The following is a 16,293-nucleotide window of genomic DNA, read 5'->3' as shown; positions in this document are numbered from 1 at the left end:
TGATTCCCCACATTTTCCAGTTGGTGCTTGGACCGTATTATCTTGTATTTTTGTATTCTTCACATCTGCCAATAAGCCAAGACTAAAATTTAGTCTGATGCCTCCTAGTGCAGGAAGTGCACTGTCTTGTGCAAATGCTAATAAAATTCTTGTCCTGCTGACTACATAGGGTCACCTATCTTCTCCTGGACTAAAGAACAGTCCTGAAGTTTTCACAAAAATATTAAACATCAAAAGCAGCAAGAACTAAAAAGAAACACACACACACACCCCCCTCCACTAAATAAAACCAGCACAGAAGACTAGAGCCTGAAAATAAGGGTAGACTCCCTTTCAGCTGCATCTTAAAAGTGTAAGCAGAAATCATTTTAGGAATACTGCTTTTCATTTCTGCCTCTGCAACTTGAACTAATTCTAAGCCACTCTCAGGGCTACTCATTAATCCCTATGCATGGACTGCTAGCTACCTTTAAAACATCAGATGTCTCCTAACATACTGTGACACAAAAGCAAACAGATCTATTTTATTTGAGAACTACCCAGAATACTAAGTGTACTTTATAATTTAAACCTGCTACAGGATGAAGTTTCAAATACTTAAACACATACTTCAAAATGAAATTTGTATTACATAGCTTTAAGTCCAATGTTACAGAAAATAATCTGTGAAATAAAAGTAGCATTTAACCACGTATCTTACCTGAATCGCATATGCTGCAGAATCCTGAGCATGAACATTGTCAGCATAAGCAAGGAAAGCTCTGGTCAGTTCCATTAACAATCCATAGGCAAAATTTGGATCTTCCACTCCAGCCTTAATCACAAACAGAAACAGAGTAATAGCTGTATCTTTAAATAATCACTTGGAAGTGTCACTCCAAACTGTTTTAGGTGAGACAGCAAGTCCAGGTTTTCAAACGGTCTAGAGATAAGGGGGTCCCTCCTTCCAAGGACTTTTAGAAGATCTCTAATGCTAAACAAAACACTACTGCAGTGCTTCTTACCACAAATGTGAAGTGCTTTCCTTGAGTTTCACTTGTTGAGAAATCGAGCCTGCCAGGATCTATGGCTCCCAGTTCACCTAAACATTCTCCACAGAGCAGTCGAGCTTGGGAATTTGCATCCTGGCAGCCGATGAGAAGCACTGTCACCAGCTGGGAGATGACTGGCTCCACGGTTTCACTGTCTGTGACATACTTGATCAGTTCTTCCTAGGAAGATGAATAATGAGGATGAGTTATTCCACGACCATATTTATAAATAATCTCGGAAATCTTTCACCTGTAACTCACTTCTGACTTCATTTAGCCATGACTTCAGGTTGTAACTACAGTCCAATTGCACTAATCTGCTTCTCACCCTAGGAAGGACTAAGCAAATGTGTAAGGGATTTGGGCCTCAGTTAATAATGCTGTCATGGCCAATACTGTATTCATTATCATGCACCTTTCTACTAACTTTGTCTTTTCTTTGTCTTACTAAGTACTTATTTTCTTTTCTACATTATCTTTTCCAGTTATTTATCCCCCTTATGTGTTCCAATACTTCCTCCCAATTTCTTTCATGCAACTGTTGTCATACCTTCTGGGTTTGCTGCCATTTCTATTCTTACTATTTGCCTTTTTTTTTTGACATTTCTTCCCTCTCAAATTCTACAATGCCCAGGATTTCAAGTTCTTTGACCAATGCTCATCATTTAATTGGGTGACCTTTCACTTTTCTTTTGGCCCAGCTTTTATTCCTCAGTTTCTCATTTAGTTCAAATACAGAAAAAAAACCAAGATGTTTGTCATTGTTCTGCTTAATGAAAACTGAAACCACAGTCAACATAACAGAGCAAATAGTCCTACAAGCTGTGGAACTAGTCAAGTTTGTTTTGCCTCAATTATTTTGCTAGACCTCAAACTCAGCAAGGCAGGATTTTGTTGATCTGAGCTGCAAGAATTATTGGTTGGCCAGCAGTACACACAATGATTGTTTGTTCTTTCAGCTGGACTATTTTTTTTCAAATTTCTCGCTAAAGAGTCCCACAGTCTTAAAACTACTAAGGGTACAGATTTATTACTTTTTCTAATGGGTCACATACACCCTTTGGGCTAATAACCCCACAGAATTGTAAAGCACTGTCTTCAGCTTATACATGGCTATAAAATTTATTTGAATATGATCAATAGATTCAAATTTGTGAAAGACAAAGAAGGAAGATTAAACAAAAAGATGAGAGGTGGACAAACACATCTTAATTCTTTCATATATTACACACACACGCACACACACTTGCTTTTATGAATGAGGCTCCTGATGCAAAAGCCACACATGCCCTAAACAGACAATAAGCCCACATAATAAATTGAAATGGACTTCTTAGATACATCTTTTATCAGAATTGGAAAAAAAAAAAGTACACTAGCCTGGCTGAATCACAAAATTTGGAGGATTTCAAAGTCCACCTACATGGAGGTGTCATTAAAAAGAATCCATTTTCCCCATTATATGAAGAAACAGCTAAGTGAACTGAGGAGAATAACCCAGTTCAAGTGAACACCTTGTAACAATAAGAAGTTTTAGACTTTTGATCCAGATGCTAGTTTGGTCTATTTTTAGTTCTATTGAAGGAGGTTTTCTATACCTGGTTTCTATACAATGTTTCTTTCAGGCTGGTAAGAGCATGAATCCGAACATCTACATTCTCGTGCTGAATAGCTCTCATAGACAGCTGCAGGGCTGTCTGCAAGTCTGTGCTTTTGGAGGATTCCTGAACAGGACATAAGAAGTTCAAGTTAAGTGTAACAGCATCTCAAAGAACACGAGTATGAACACATGGAAATAACTGTATTTTTGCCTAAATTCTCACCTATATATGTATACCATTGTCTTCTTGCCTATTTTTAAAAATGTTTTATTCAAAAATGTGCTATATTTTACTTTTGGATAAATATAATGATGGTGTAAATAAAAATTATAAAATCAGAAGGAAATGCTTCACTTAAAGTCTGTCTAAAATCAAATTAATTTCTACCTTTGTTGCATCACTCCTACAAAGTAATTCCCATTTACTATCTACTTCCCATCTATTATCTAATCATTCTGATGGCAAGCAAATTAAATGGACCATAGATTACTCCTAGAAAGAGACAAACTTTGCTCCCTGTAAAGTGAAATATGCCAATAGTTAAAACTGTTGACTTCTCATTTTATAACCTGTCACAAGAGAGATGAAAAGTCAAGGTTCAGATGATGCTACAGAAACAAGAATGTTGAACATGAATATATTTTTTCAATCCTAAACAAGAATCAGAACATGCTTTAAACTATGCCTGTGGTGGAGGCAGATAAAAATATTTCCACTTAACAATACACTTTACATATTTTCCTGAGTTGTCATGAATTCATTTGATGCAATAAAGCCAAGCAAATAAATAAAAGAAGCTGTACCTTTCTGTATTCCTGAAGGACAACCTGAACTTCTCTTAGTTCAGGAAGGTCAGGTAGAAAATATATTTCATGTAGAAAGTCTCGTACTACATCCCTAATAGTTATAAAAAAAATATTGCAAAGAATATGACAAACATTAGTTGAATCAGAAAAACCTTAAAAACCCATCAAAAGAAAGCAATGAAGAAATCTCTTTCAATATTGCTACTACAGCCTTCTATGACAGCCTTATTATTCCTATCACTAGCTTTTATTGTAAAAACTGTTGGATGAAAACCCAACAAAAGTAATCAAGATATTAAGTATCAACATTCCTATAAGACCCCTTTTAAACTACAAAATATAAGATGAAAAAGAATTATGACTCAACCTTATCTTCAAAAAGGTTAAGTCATGAGAATTAAAGTATTTTGTATTAAACTTTCATTTTATTTTCAGTTGGTGTGATCATTTGAAGGGAATGTATGAAACCTTACTAAATATAATAATCTGCACTTCATAATTAGGCCTCCAATTACTGAAGAAAACAAAGAACTAATTTCCTCCCCATTTCCAATTCTGTACACTTCTCTTTAGCTTAGAGCAAATTCAGCAATCATCATTATTCTGTAGAGGGAAGTAATTTTCCATATCAGCACAATAAACATACTGAGGAAAACCTGGTAGGTCACAGTGTCTGAATGGACTGTAACTAAGACACATAATCATATATATTTATAAGGACAATATAAAAACCCCTTTTCAGATGAGGCTGTCACTTGTTACAATTCAAGATCTCAAGACAATTTAGAGAAAGGGTAATTTTATAAAACAACAACTATTTAGTGGAAAAAGAAGTTTCGTCATCTCAGTGCTGGATGACTTGAATTTAGAGTTATCCCCATTCCTGTCACAGGATTTAAACCATATCACTGAAAATGCTTTGTTCAGTACCTGTTCTCCACTATGAGGAAGTGGAATATTGCTGTGGTTTCCTTGGGTTGGATATGTATCAGGGGCAATAACACTACTATCACATGGCTGAGCAAGGAGCCAAGGTAGGAATGGTCCAGACTTCGAACAAAGCAATCCCAGGCTCTAAACAAGAAAAGGCAATGGAACAATATAATCAATTATTTTTCTCTGCAGGAAATATTTCAGGTGAGTCATGAGAAGCACTTTAACCTATTTCAGCATTGTTGTTTAGATTACTGCCCAGAACAAAACCAGACAGTCTATTAAAGGACAGAAATAGCAGGGATTTCACTGTTTGGGTACACCATCAGTTCACCTGCAACACAGTTCTGGGAAGTCATCCTTGTATCTCAGGGCTGTTCTCAGTGTGGTCATCATCTTCACTCTGACTGAACTGACGTGTTTGGGACCCATGAGTGTCATTAAAGACCTCAGGCTGTTTAAAGCCTAGACACAAGAAAGTAATTTTAGTGTATTAGATAAACAGGAAAACATGTAAGAGTCATAATTTCATTTGTTGTGTATTAAAATCAGTCAGCTCTTGCTTAAGAAATCATACTCCAAGACATCAAAATTAGTTTCATGTTTTAATGAAGAATTTAGGTTTAGGAAACAAAAGGGTGAAAGGGAATCTCTAATGACAAGATTGTAACAAAATCCTAGATTACTTAGGCTGCTGACAGATTGATGAGGGAAGAACAGTAGACACCAAAGGAGTTAATGATTATACATGTCTATCATAAGACATGATTAACTATATATCCCAAGCTGAAAAGGAAAAGCTTAGGAAATAGAGGAAATAAACAAGCTTGCATTTAAAAGAAAAACCAAACCAAGAAAACCCCAAGAGAGTTGACATACAACTGCTCACAGAAGTGACTAGCAAGCATCAGGGAACAAGTTGTCAATGAAAAACAGAAGAGAAAGACTGTGATGCAGGAGACATTTCAGTCACAGTAACATTACACCAAAGAAGGCAGCAAAATGTCCAGCATGACAGATCAGTAACACAGGAATAAACCTGAGCTTGAGAAAAGGTCATGCAAGGGGAAACTCAACAAGAACAAAAAGCAGAAGGGAAGATAGAAACAGTAGCAGGTGCAGCAAAAGAAATGCTATACAAATTAAGAAATACAGAAAGCATGAAGAAAGGGGGCTATGAAAATGAGAATGTTTTAACATGAATATCTGAAAAGCAAAAAAAACCAGAGAAAATGCAGTCTATCAATGCAAAGATTATGTACATTCTAGCATTGAAAACTTCCTGCAGAAATCATTTACACTCCCTCTGTGAGGAGGCTAAAAGGTCAGTCTTGCAGTTAGAAGCACTGCCTCAGCAGAATTTTCACTGTCTTAAATAGTGAGCTCTAATTTCTCTAAGTGCTCTCTAGTGCAAAGCTTAAAGGAGCTGTTCTGTGAGAAGCAAAACTAATGAAGTCCAGTTTCTCCTGGATTTCCATCTTTTATCATTGATTTATCATTGCATATGCCATGTCTGACTGAAATATGGAATACACTATCTGACCATTAAACAAACCAAGAACTTTTGAGCTTACACAGAAGTCCTACCCACAGTGAGACCATCAGTTTTAAAGAATCATTTTGGGACCCTAGTATCTTTGAGACTTCTCTGACAGTTGCATGATCACACAAGTAAGTCTGGAATATTACAACAATCCTTGCTTATTTTTATTTTAATATTCAAAATTAAGTTTACAAACCATTTTTTTATCCTCAATGCCAACACTGGAACTCAGTAACTGCATGTTAAAAAATGCCAAGATACCAAGCAATTTAGGTTGCAGATAATCAGCCTATGGAGAGGAAAACAAAAGTTAAAATCCAAAATAATCTTAAAATTATCACATTCCAAAGCCTAAGAAATTTAAAAGCAGGTATGAAGTGCTAGTTCTGAAATACATATGAGAAGAATCCCAAATACATAACTACTTAAGGAATACCAGTTTTATAGACAGACATCCATAATAGGCTGAGGGTTTTGCTGTTTTGTAGGATGTTAGGATTTACATATGTGCTGTTGGTTTGTTCTGGTACTTTCTGTTTTGACTTGGTTTTATGCACACTTGGTATGGATCTCTCTGTTACAGAAACACTTAATAGAAAATGTCAGCCTTTCTTTCACTTTTTGCCTGAAATAAGTGATGTTCACAGAATGACAAATTGCCTTCATTCTCACAATGGCCAAAAAGAAATTATTGAAAAAATGGAGTGGGAATATTTTAATGTCCTTACCATTTGTTCTGGTGAGGTTATTTCCCTAGGCCCCTGATAGGGATCATCCTGAGAGGAAAATGAAGCCAATATGGACAAACCATTGAAGACTTGCTGGTAGTGCTCCCCAATCCGCAGCAATAATTCGTTATGCAAGCCCTGGTAGTCCTGTCTCAGCAAGCTGCCCAGCTCTATCTCAGTCTCATTCTACAGTCAAACACAAAGTCTTCATTTAATCACAGTGTAATTAGCAACCAAGAGACAGAAAACATTGGGCTCCATTGGTTCGTTATAGAAATCAAAGAAAAAGTTTTCAAACAACTCAGTGCAGACAAACCAAGGTTTTTAGAATTTGCTAAGTTCATAAAATATCTTAGAAACATTCCTCAGAGCCAATGGAAGTAATTATAAATAATAAGAACAAAACTTCAGCATATGCAATTTCCCAACCTCTGCTTTGCAATTTAAATAAATTTAAATAAAGCAGAAAGCTCACTATGCATTAACTGTTGCTCCTAATCTGCAGGTGTAACACAGCAAACACCAATTTACCTTGAGGTAATGCAGTGCTCGCTCAAGCTCATCCTTGGTGCAGGAACAGACCAAATGAGAGAAGATGTATTTGAAGTTATTGATTAAAATCTCTCTTCGGTTCACATTCAATTGCTTTGCTAAGGTTCTGATGAGTGTGGAGGCTGCAGGACTGGCCTTGGCTGCAAGGTCAGGAAGCAAAACTTGCAGGGTCCGCTGGTAAATTAAGAACTACAGTTAATGGAAAAAACAAACAAACCCTGAAAAAATCCAGGATTAGGCTAAGTTCCCTTTGTGTCAGTACCATAACACACATGTCTGGTCATAATCATAATCATAATTATGACCAGTGGTATGAACAGAGAAAAACTTTAATAAGATGAAAATACGTAGTGAAAACACAGATAGAACTAATTACTTCAGGAGCTGTTTCATCTAATCCACACTAGGAAACACAGAAATAAAAAGTGAGCTAGCATTTTTTGCATCAATCCAGATTGTCCACAAAAGGAAATCTTAAAAAAGCCCTAAAAGAAACCAAAAAGTCAACATGCCCACACAACACTCACCCAGGCTATGATTAAGCTAGAACACTGCTGACTTAACAGTTGGGCACTTCCCATCTACCAATAAACAAAACACAAGTTTGATTCTGAAGCTACTTAGGATTCCAGTAAAACAGATATCTGTACAGGTATCAAAAAGATCTGTATCCACAGAATGGTAGCATTCTTCTTTTGAAGTAAGAAAGCTGATACCATGCAAAAATCACACCTTACAAAGGATGCCTCCAAGTGGACTAAATCATTAATGTAGAGATACTTAACAGGCATTCTAAACTTAAGCTCATTATCCACCATACTTGACTTGGCTATTACTTGGCACTGTAGCCATCCCTCTAACTCCTTCATAAAACTGTTCCTCTGCATTTCCACTCTCAGTTGCAGCATTCCCAAGAGAAAGAGTAGATTAAAATCAAAATTCACAAGCAAAGGCAGAAAATGTCAAAAAGACTGACCAACTTACTGAGAGAAAGCGATTTAGATCTGGAAAATCAAATACACTGGCAATCTCAGATAGTATATCCAGTGCCATTTCTCTCTGGTGAGCAGCTGTTTCTTTCTGCAGCTCATTGCCCTGGCATGGGGCACTCAACACCACCATCTGGCTGGAGTGCAGTGATTCCACTAGAAACTAAGCATTAAGAAATAGGTATTTAGTGTTATTTTGCCCTTGCTCACTCCCTAAAACTAAATACAAAAGTTTCACTGCTCTTTCTATGCATCTGTTTTTCTCTCTCATTTATTGCACATAAATCTATGATTATTACTTTGCAACAGAACTGGATTATCATCCACTTAGTAATTACATTCAGTTTTGCAACCCTGGATTCAAATATTGCATTATTAAAAAAATATTCAAAGTGAGAAAAGTCTGCTTTTGACAATTTTCTTTTAAAGAGTCACTAGGTAATGCATAGAACAAAAAACCTAAATCAATCATGGCAGAATTATGCCTATGAAATGGTGGCTTCAATTCCAATTTTAAGCCATAGAGTCTTGCAGCAATAGTACTACAGAATGCAAGAGCCTCTATTTCAGAATGAAGCTTCTGAGGAATAAAATAGAGAAGTGACAGTGTTGAGAGAAGATCACAACAAACTTAAAGATTTCCAATTCCTTCCTGAACATTTGCAGGGTTATTTCCTTAAAATAATTTCCTTCTTGCCTTATGAGATCTCACCTTGAGCAATACTGCAATTTTGACCTTGAATTCCGTTTTCAAAATGCATACAAAGAACCCAAAACCATGCACTTTCTAAAGCACACACTCTCTTTACCTGACAGATTGGCTTCTTGTACTGACTGAAAAAAGCCTGCAGTTTCATAGCCTTGGCTGCTGCCAGGGCCCGGATTTCTGTGTACGCTGCTCCAGCCACTGAAGGTGACTTGGACAACAAACAGTGCAACAAGTGCAAGAGGGCAAATGGTACCAAATCTCCTTTGGATGCCCTTACAAAGTAAGCAGAAGAAAAAGGATTAAAAAAGAAAACTGAATTGTTGCATTAATAAAATTACTTTAAAACATGCAATTGCCATCATGTAAAATGAGTCATGGTTGCATTTGCATGGCTTATCTGTACTTCCTATGTCAGGGCAGAAGAAAATGTGGAATGTTCCACAGGAATCAACAGCTCTGTACAGTAAGACAGGGCACTTTGTATCACAAATTGACACAACTTGGCAATTTTCAAGATACTATCAAAAATACCTTCCAATATCTCCTGTTGTGAGAATCAAGGTATCTTTTAGCTCATTATTTCTTGATATTTTGGCATTTGTATAGGCTTCTTTCATCCTTGAAACAAACAGCTGGTACACAGGAAAACAAAAACAAATTACAGTTACTGTTTGACACTAGTGAAAAAAAACACAGTAAGTTAGGAACAAAACCCAAAAATAAACACGAAATTCACCTCTTTTATGAATCCTTCTTCGGAGTCTAAGGATTCAAGTATGTTCTTTATGCAGCTACTGAAAGCAACTCGTACAGCTTTGTCTGGATCTTCCATTAGATTTAATAAAGACCCAACAAGAGTCTTCACACTGGACTCATCAGTTTTAAAATCCAGGTGTTTGCAAAGATGAGGTATATTTTTTATAAATGCTGGGTGATGTGGTTGGAGGAGGAAAGGAAAACATATTTTTAATACAAGTTCAAAATCTACTTAAGTGCCCAAAAGAGTGATGCAAACAAACCACAAAGCACACTTCGCTTTTTTAACAAAAAGAATATTGTGAAATCAGAGAAGATATTTAAAATAGGCCAAATTTAAGCCAAAGTAGTTTAAAAAGAATATCACTAAAAGCATTAAGTATCAGCAGTGATGCAAATTGAAATACAAAACTTCAGACATCAATAGAACTATTAAAAACCCAACACAGAATAAAAGGAATGGGGAAAGGTACAGAAATAGTGACTTTGTACCTCAGATGGAAGTGTAAAATGTTAGTAAAGGTAAAATCACTTACCTAGCTTTACTGAACTGGGTGCTTTGCTCTCAAGGAGAATGAGAAAGGGCTTGAGAAAACAGGCTTGCACAGAAGAGGTTTTGCTATGAGCAGAAGTCACAGTAAGGCTGCTACACAAAATATCATGAGTAACATCCTTAATAGCAGAGTCTGCTAAGGAAGGTTGTACATGGAATGGACCAGAAAGACAACAAGCTAACTTCCCAACTATAGTAGCACAAGCCTCCTTGACTAGTTCAGACTCATCTTTGATTTGATTTCTGAAATGGAAACAAAAATGAAATAATTTTAATAGATCATTTACCTAGAAATTTGTTTTTCTACATTGTCTGAGTTCTCTACCTATACTGACAGTACTATCAGGACAGCTTAAGGATCTGTCTCACTAAATCATCTTTGTCCCTTTCAGATTACCCTCATCTTCTATTAAATGTTTGAAGTAGCACTGGGCATGGTGAGGTTGGCATGCTGTAAAGAAGAAACTGAAGATTAACACAAAAGGACAGAAGACACCAAGACATATAAAAAAGTTGGAAGAACTACAAAGATTTTAAGAGACATATAGACAAATACAACATGGATTTCACTGACAAAGATATCTCCTTTCCCCTCTCTAATTTAAATTGGTGTCTTCAACTAGCAAAAGAACCTGTATACTGACATGGTAAGTGAACACCATTCTGTCACACAGACATAACCATGTGCACCTATCCTGTTGATATCCGAAATTTCTGAAATTAAGATCTAGCAAATTTCAGATGAAATAAACATTTATTTTTGTGCATATACACCATTTATTATTTTCCCATTTTTCTTCTTGCACAAAGACAGAAAAGTTGCATTAATACATACAAAAGAGCTCTGGGAATCATGCTGCCAGACTGCACAGGTTGAAGCAGCAGAGAGAATCCTTTAACACAAGTAGCCCGAATTATTTCATGGTGACTTTGTAATGCCCAATGATAAACTGATTTTCTCCAATCCAGATGAATATCTCTTGGAAAGAGAGATAGAAGGAACACACAGTGTGACTGAGTTTGGGGCGCTAAAGAGAAAAAACAAAGCAAATAATTACTTGATTTAAACTTCTAATACCATCAATCATCAAAAGAAAGCAAATAAAATAATTTTATCATAGAACAATCATTCCAAAGTGGAACTAGGTTTTATATACTTTAACATACTTACAGAAACTCTGTGCAGTTTTTTGACTCAAAACTGGAGGACCAAACCCCCAAATAGATGGCTTAAAAGAAGAATCATCAGGATGGCTGTAAATCCAGGGCAGAGACAGCAATCCACATATGTCATCAAGAATCTGATCACCCAGAGGAATTTTCACTAGGGGAAAAAAACAGCAAAACAACAAAAAAAAAACTATTTCAGCTCTATGGGCCTTAATTCGCTACAATATATTAGTTTCTCATCAACAAAGATTAGTAACACTATTCCCACATGTTGATATCCTACTTTCTAGGCAAGCAATAATAAATAATGTAATGCTAAATCAGAATAACCTAAAAATCTCATGAAGCAGATGACAAAATGTAACACATGGCAGCAGAATGAATATAAGTTTGGTATCTCCAGACTTGTGCGAAGACTTTCAGATGGACTTTGGGGTGTCTGGTAAACTGAACTCATAAAAACATTTTTGTCTTGGTAACTGAGTCTGTCCTCCATCCTACAAGTTACTTTAAAAAAAAAACATGGAAGTAGTCAATATTTTTGGTACCACGCATGCTATATTTGCTGAAGTGGGTCACAAGCTTTGAAATCATTGAGTGGAACAAAGATAATAAAGTATGCTGCCTCTGTGTGTCTTTAAAAGAAAACTGCTAAAGTTTGTTCCTTTTTTATGCATTTTCACTATCCCCATGTATTCTCTTGATCAGATAAAAATCAATAGAAGTACAAAGAAAAAGAAGTAAATTATGTTCAAAGAGGAATGCACTATTTAACCTTTTTTGTAAAAGAGTTGGAATACTAGCACAAGATTCATAATTTCAGTACCTCTATCAAAACAGACTTAATTCCTAATTAAGATGAATTCCTAATTTACAAAATACAAGACATCTTAAAAGGTTTATTACCTTGTGCATATAGTAATGCATCAAAGATTTTTACTATTCTGTCAATCACTTGTTCTAGATTAACAATCTGTGTAGCAGCCTCTAACAGGTTTCTGCAGACTTTGACTACTCTTGTGGTAAAATCAGAGGAAATCCACTTGAACTGTATATTCACCAATGAATCTGAGGAGCTTGCAGTATTCTTATATGTATCAGAGTTACACGGACGAGACACTTCATGCTCTTTACTGTTAAAACAGAAATCACATCAATGCAACAAATGCAAAAAACATCTAATATTGACTGCTTGTAAGCCAAGTTACTATGAAAAAGTACTTCTTCAAAACATACAGGACCCATCCAATATTGATCCTGATACACAGAAAAGCATTCATTACACAAATCATAACAAGAGTTACAAGAAACTCTTGGTCCCAGGGTTTCCCCTTTGTACCTTTACCTGGTGGAATCTGTTGGGGGAGAACAGTGAACTATGCACAGAGCAGCCAATCGCAGAATTGTAGTGATCCCCTCCACAGTCTGAAGAACATCTCCTGGAAGAACTTCTTCCTCAAGGAGAGATAGCAAGGATGCAGCTTTCTTAGTGATGGCATTCCAGAGAGCACTCTTCAGTTTCATGTTTACAGGACTAAGTCTGTAATTAGACCATATTAATTATTTTCCAATGCATACTTTATTTCAGAAAATATAAATAATCATAGCAAAAGCAGAGCCAATCCCTTTTTGATATAGGATTAGGAAAATTGAAAATGAAGCTTTAGCTTAAAAGTGTTCTTTGGAAGAAAAAGATCCTAACTCTGAATTTTAGTATGACTCATACCAGACTTATCTAAAGGCTATAAACATATAACTCTACAGTCCTTGGAAGGTCTTGGTAACCTGGTAACAAAAATGCAAATGTTATACCCATCTTTGAAAAAGGCAAAAAAAGAGAATCCAAGGAACTATAGGCCTATCAGCCTAATCTCAATCCCTAGAAAGATTATGGAAAAAGTCTTCCTTGAACTCATTTCTACCTGCATGAGGGACAAGGTGACTGGAAACAGCATGGATTTGTGACAAGCAAATCATGCACTCTATGCTCTTCTACAATGAGACAGGCAGTTCTGTGGAGAAAAATGGGCTGCTTTCACAAGACTTCAGCTGTCTACAAAATTAGGCTGACAAGAACTACATGGAAGTGTATGACAAGTCCTGCAACCGGCAAAAAAAACAACCCTGATGCAATAGAACAGATGGAAATCTGACTATTTAATGAGCAGCTTTGGAGAAAACGACCTGGTAGGCTTGTGGAAAAGTGGAATATTAGAGCAGTGTGACCTTGTTTCAAAGATGGCCAACTACACAACTACACAGAGTGAAGGTTGAACACAAGCCCACACCTGGAGTACAGCATGCCTGAACCAATTTTGAGTGCTCAAAGGCAAGAAAGAGAAGAAGCTCTTTCAATCTGTTAAGAAGAAACTGCCTCAAGAAGTTGTCATTTATATTATTCAATAGCCAAATTACTATAAAAGTAGTTATTAAGTAAGGGTCATACATCAAAGGTGCAGGTGATTTCCTTGGATGTTTTGTGGGTAGGCTCAGTCGTTGTCTTTTCTCTGGAACTTCATCACTGCTGCTGCTCCACCCATCAGTCTCTGAGCTCTCCAATTGGTTCTGCTGAAGCTCCTCAAAGATTTCTTCTGCTTGTGTTTTTAACGCTGTATAAAGTGGACTCACCAGATACTGGGATGAACAAACAACAGAGATACCATGATGTATGCTCTGCCTTACTTAAAGATGTGGTATTATTATTTCTCATTTAAAATACTAAATTTCAAGATATCATGATAAAAAAGTTCATAAAAATTAATGATTTTTTCTGTTCAAAAAACTTAATTACAAGATGAAAGCTCTTCTGAGCAACGAAGTTTCCTGTGCTGCTACCAGAGAAGATGCAGCTTGTTCAGCTGTTTCCCAGTTTCTGCCATAATACCTTGCTACAAAAGGCATCACACAGACACAAAGTTTAGCAAACAGGAAGGATACACAGATAAATGTATGGAATAGAGGCACTCAGCATATCAACAATTCATTATCAACACCTTGTTATGGTTTTTAATTAAAACAAGGTTTATATAGGTTGAGCATCAGGAAGAAATTTTTTATTAGGAGGGTGGTGACACACTGGCACAGGTTGCCCGGAGAGTGGTAGATTCCCCATTCCTGGAAACACTCAAGGTCAGGTTGGGTGGGGCTCTGAACCTTGATCTAGTTGAAGCTGTCTCTGCTCATTACACGGAGTTGGACTAGATGGCATTTAAATGTCCCTGCCAACCTAAACCATTGACTCTATTTTAATTTAAACTTTTCTGTCTACCTGTCTCTAACAAACATGACTAAGAGCATATGGTTGGAAAGTCAGAGTATCTCAAACTACTGCACACTGCTTGCAAAGGTACCCTCATATGAATGCACTCTGGGCCTTACTCCCATCTTATATTATGATTATGGACAGACACTTATGCCTGCATAGCCTATAGACAGTTTAATACATATGAAAAACATAGGAGTCCAACTACATCCAACAGATTTAAGAACCCTGACCCTGATGTGAAACAGTTGAGAAAAAGGAGTATCAACCTAAACATGCAACTAAAAATAGCATTTCCTAGATTTTCTTCTTTGCATAGGTTTTGGTTTTTGTATATGATTTATTCACACAATAAATTTAGTTTTTAAAACAAACCTACCTCTTGTTCTTCCTGAGTTCCAAGCATATTCACAAAAATTCTACATATGTTACTGATACGGGCTTTTCTTATTTGTAAGGCAGATTCGTAGCCAGTTGGAACAAACTCCAGAAAATACTGCAGTATATGGCAAAAAGCACTTTTCAGCTTTTCACACTGAAGACATGTAAACATATCCCCTTCAAACAACAAGCAGAGCTTCTCTAGCAGCATATTCAAGTAGACAGGTTCAATATTTTTGTAAGAATCTGCTTCAAAAGGCAGCAATGTCCTCACCAACAGTAAGAGTGGCTCTCCAAAGAGTTCTGACTCCTCAGTATCCATTTCAAGTGCTGATTGTAGAATTTCAAAAAAGACTGTGAAGAAAACACTGGCCAGCTGTTCTGGAGATCCTCCTAAATGAATTAACTTCACCACAAAATTCATTGCCAAAGTTTTAACTTTTGGACTGCCATATTCTAACAGGGAGCAGCCTATCCCCCAGAGAATAATATCTTGTCTGACAAAAAACATATCTGCAGCAATGTTTGTCAGAATAGACATTAATACCATTTCCAAGTATTCTATATTTGGCATACCCATCAGCTGTAATGGTGCCAATCTTAAATATCCCACTTTGTCACTTATATTGCTGGAAAATCTCTTTACAGTCACTGGCCAGACTACTCCATCTCCCCAGAGATGCTTCTGTGCATCTCTTTCATGTAAGATGATTAGGTCTTGAAAAAGCTGTAGCAAGTCTTTAGTTAGTGCTTCAAAAATGGATCCACTCTTCATTTTAAACAGAAAAAGTAAAGAGCAGATGACATCACAAATATTCTTATGCAATGTGTTGCAGTTTGGAGTTGCAGCAATACGAAGAAGCCTTGTTATGATCCAGTTACTAAATTCTAGGACAATAAAAGAGAATCTTTATTATTAAGATAAAAATTAAAATCTCCAATTGAGCACCTCCCTAAGAGCAGACTACTCATCACTAAAACAAAACTCCTTGAGACAAATGCATGTAGGCTCAGTAAACAGAGTCTTCACTGGGACATTGTTTCATTGAAAAAGAGGAAAAGAGGGGGCAGAACATGAGGGTTGGGAATGGAAGACACACATTTTACAGTGGTATTTCCAGACATTTTCCTCTGTCAAAAAAACATCCTTAGGCAATGAGTACAGCTTACCTCATCAACACTATATAATAATATATCTATGCAATGGTAATGAATAATATCATAATCTGTCCTGAGAAATTTCCATTATCACAAGTGCTACTTCATTCACAATATTCAA

General features: G+C 36.4%; 1 protein-coding gene across 2 annotated transcripts in view; it reads right to left on the bottom strand.

The window, feature by feature from the left end:
• ATR (ATR checkpoint kinase) overlaps positions 1-16,293 on the bottom strand; it is a 38,149-nt gene that overhangs the window by 19,873 nt on the left and 1,983 nt on the right. For both annotated transcript variants that reach the window (XM_079314716.1, XM_079314717.1), the window contains exons 4-23: positions 15,013-15,902; positions 13,818-14,005; positions 12,717-12,911; positions 12,278-12,504; positions 11,373-11,525; positions 11,037-11,229; positions 10,185-10,444; positions 9,629-9,819; positions 9,424-9,524; positions 8,993-9,164; positions 8,179-8,346; positions 7,174-7,368; positions 6,643-6,828; positions 6,111-6,203; positions 4,706-4,836; positions 4,369-4,512; positions 3,436-3,529; positions 2,630-2,755; positions 1,005-1,211; positions 701-814 (exon numbers count right to left, since the gene is read on the bottom strand). In XM_079314716.1, the coding sequence (XP_079170842.1) occupies positions 701-814; positions 1,005-1,211; positions 2,630-2,755; positions 3,436-3,529; positions 4,369-4,512; positions 4,706-4,836; positions 6,111-6,203; positions 6,643-6,828; positions 7,174-7,368; positions 8,179-8,346; positions 8,993-9,164; positions 9,424-9,524; positions 9,629-9,819; positions 10,185-10,444; positions 11,037-11,229; positions 11,373-11,525; positions 12,278-12,504; positions 12,717-12,911; positions 13,818-14,005; positions 15,013-15,902 (4,028 nt within the window). The remainder of the gene's footprint in view (positions 1-700; positions 815-1,004; positions 1,212-2,629; positions 2,756-3,435; positions 3,530-4,368; positions 4,513-4,705; positions 4,837-6,110; positions 6,204-6,642; positions 6,829-7,173; positions 7,369-8,178; positions 8,347-8,992; positions 9,165-9,423; positions 9,525-9,628; positions 9,820-10,184; positions 10,445-11,036; positions 11,230-11,372; positions 11,526-12,277; positions 12,505-12,716; positions 12,912-13,817; positions 14,006-15,012; positions 15,903-16,293) is intronic.

This window comes from Erithacus rubecula (genome assembly GCF_903797595.1).
Source record: "Erithacus rubecula genome assembly, chromosome: 11".
Taxonomy (NCBI): domain Eukaryota; kingdom Metazoa; phylum Chordata; class Aves; order Passeriformes; family Muscicapidae; genus Erithacus; species Erithacus rubecula.
This window is presented reverse-complemented; position numbering and strand designations above follow the sequence as displayed.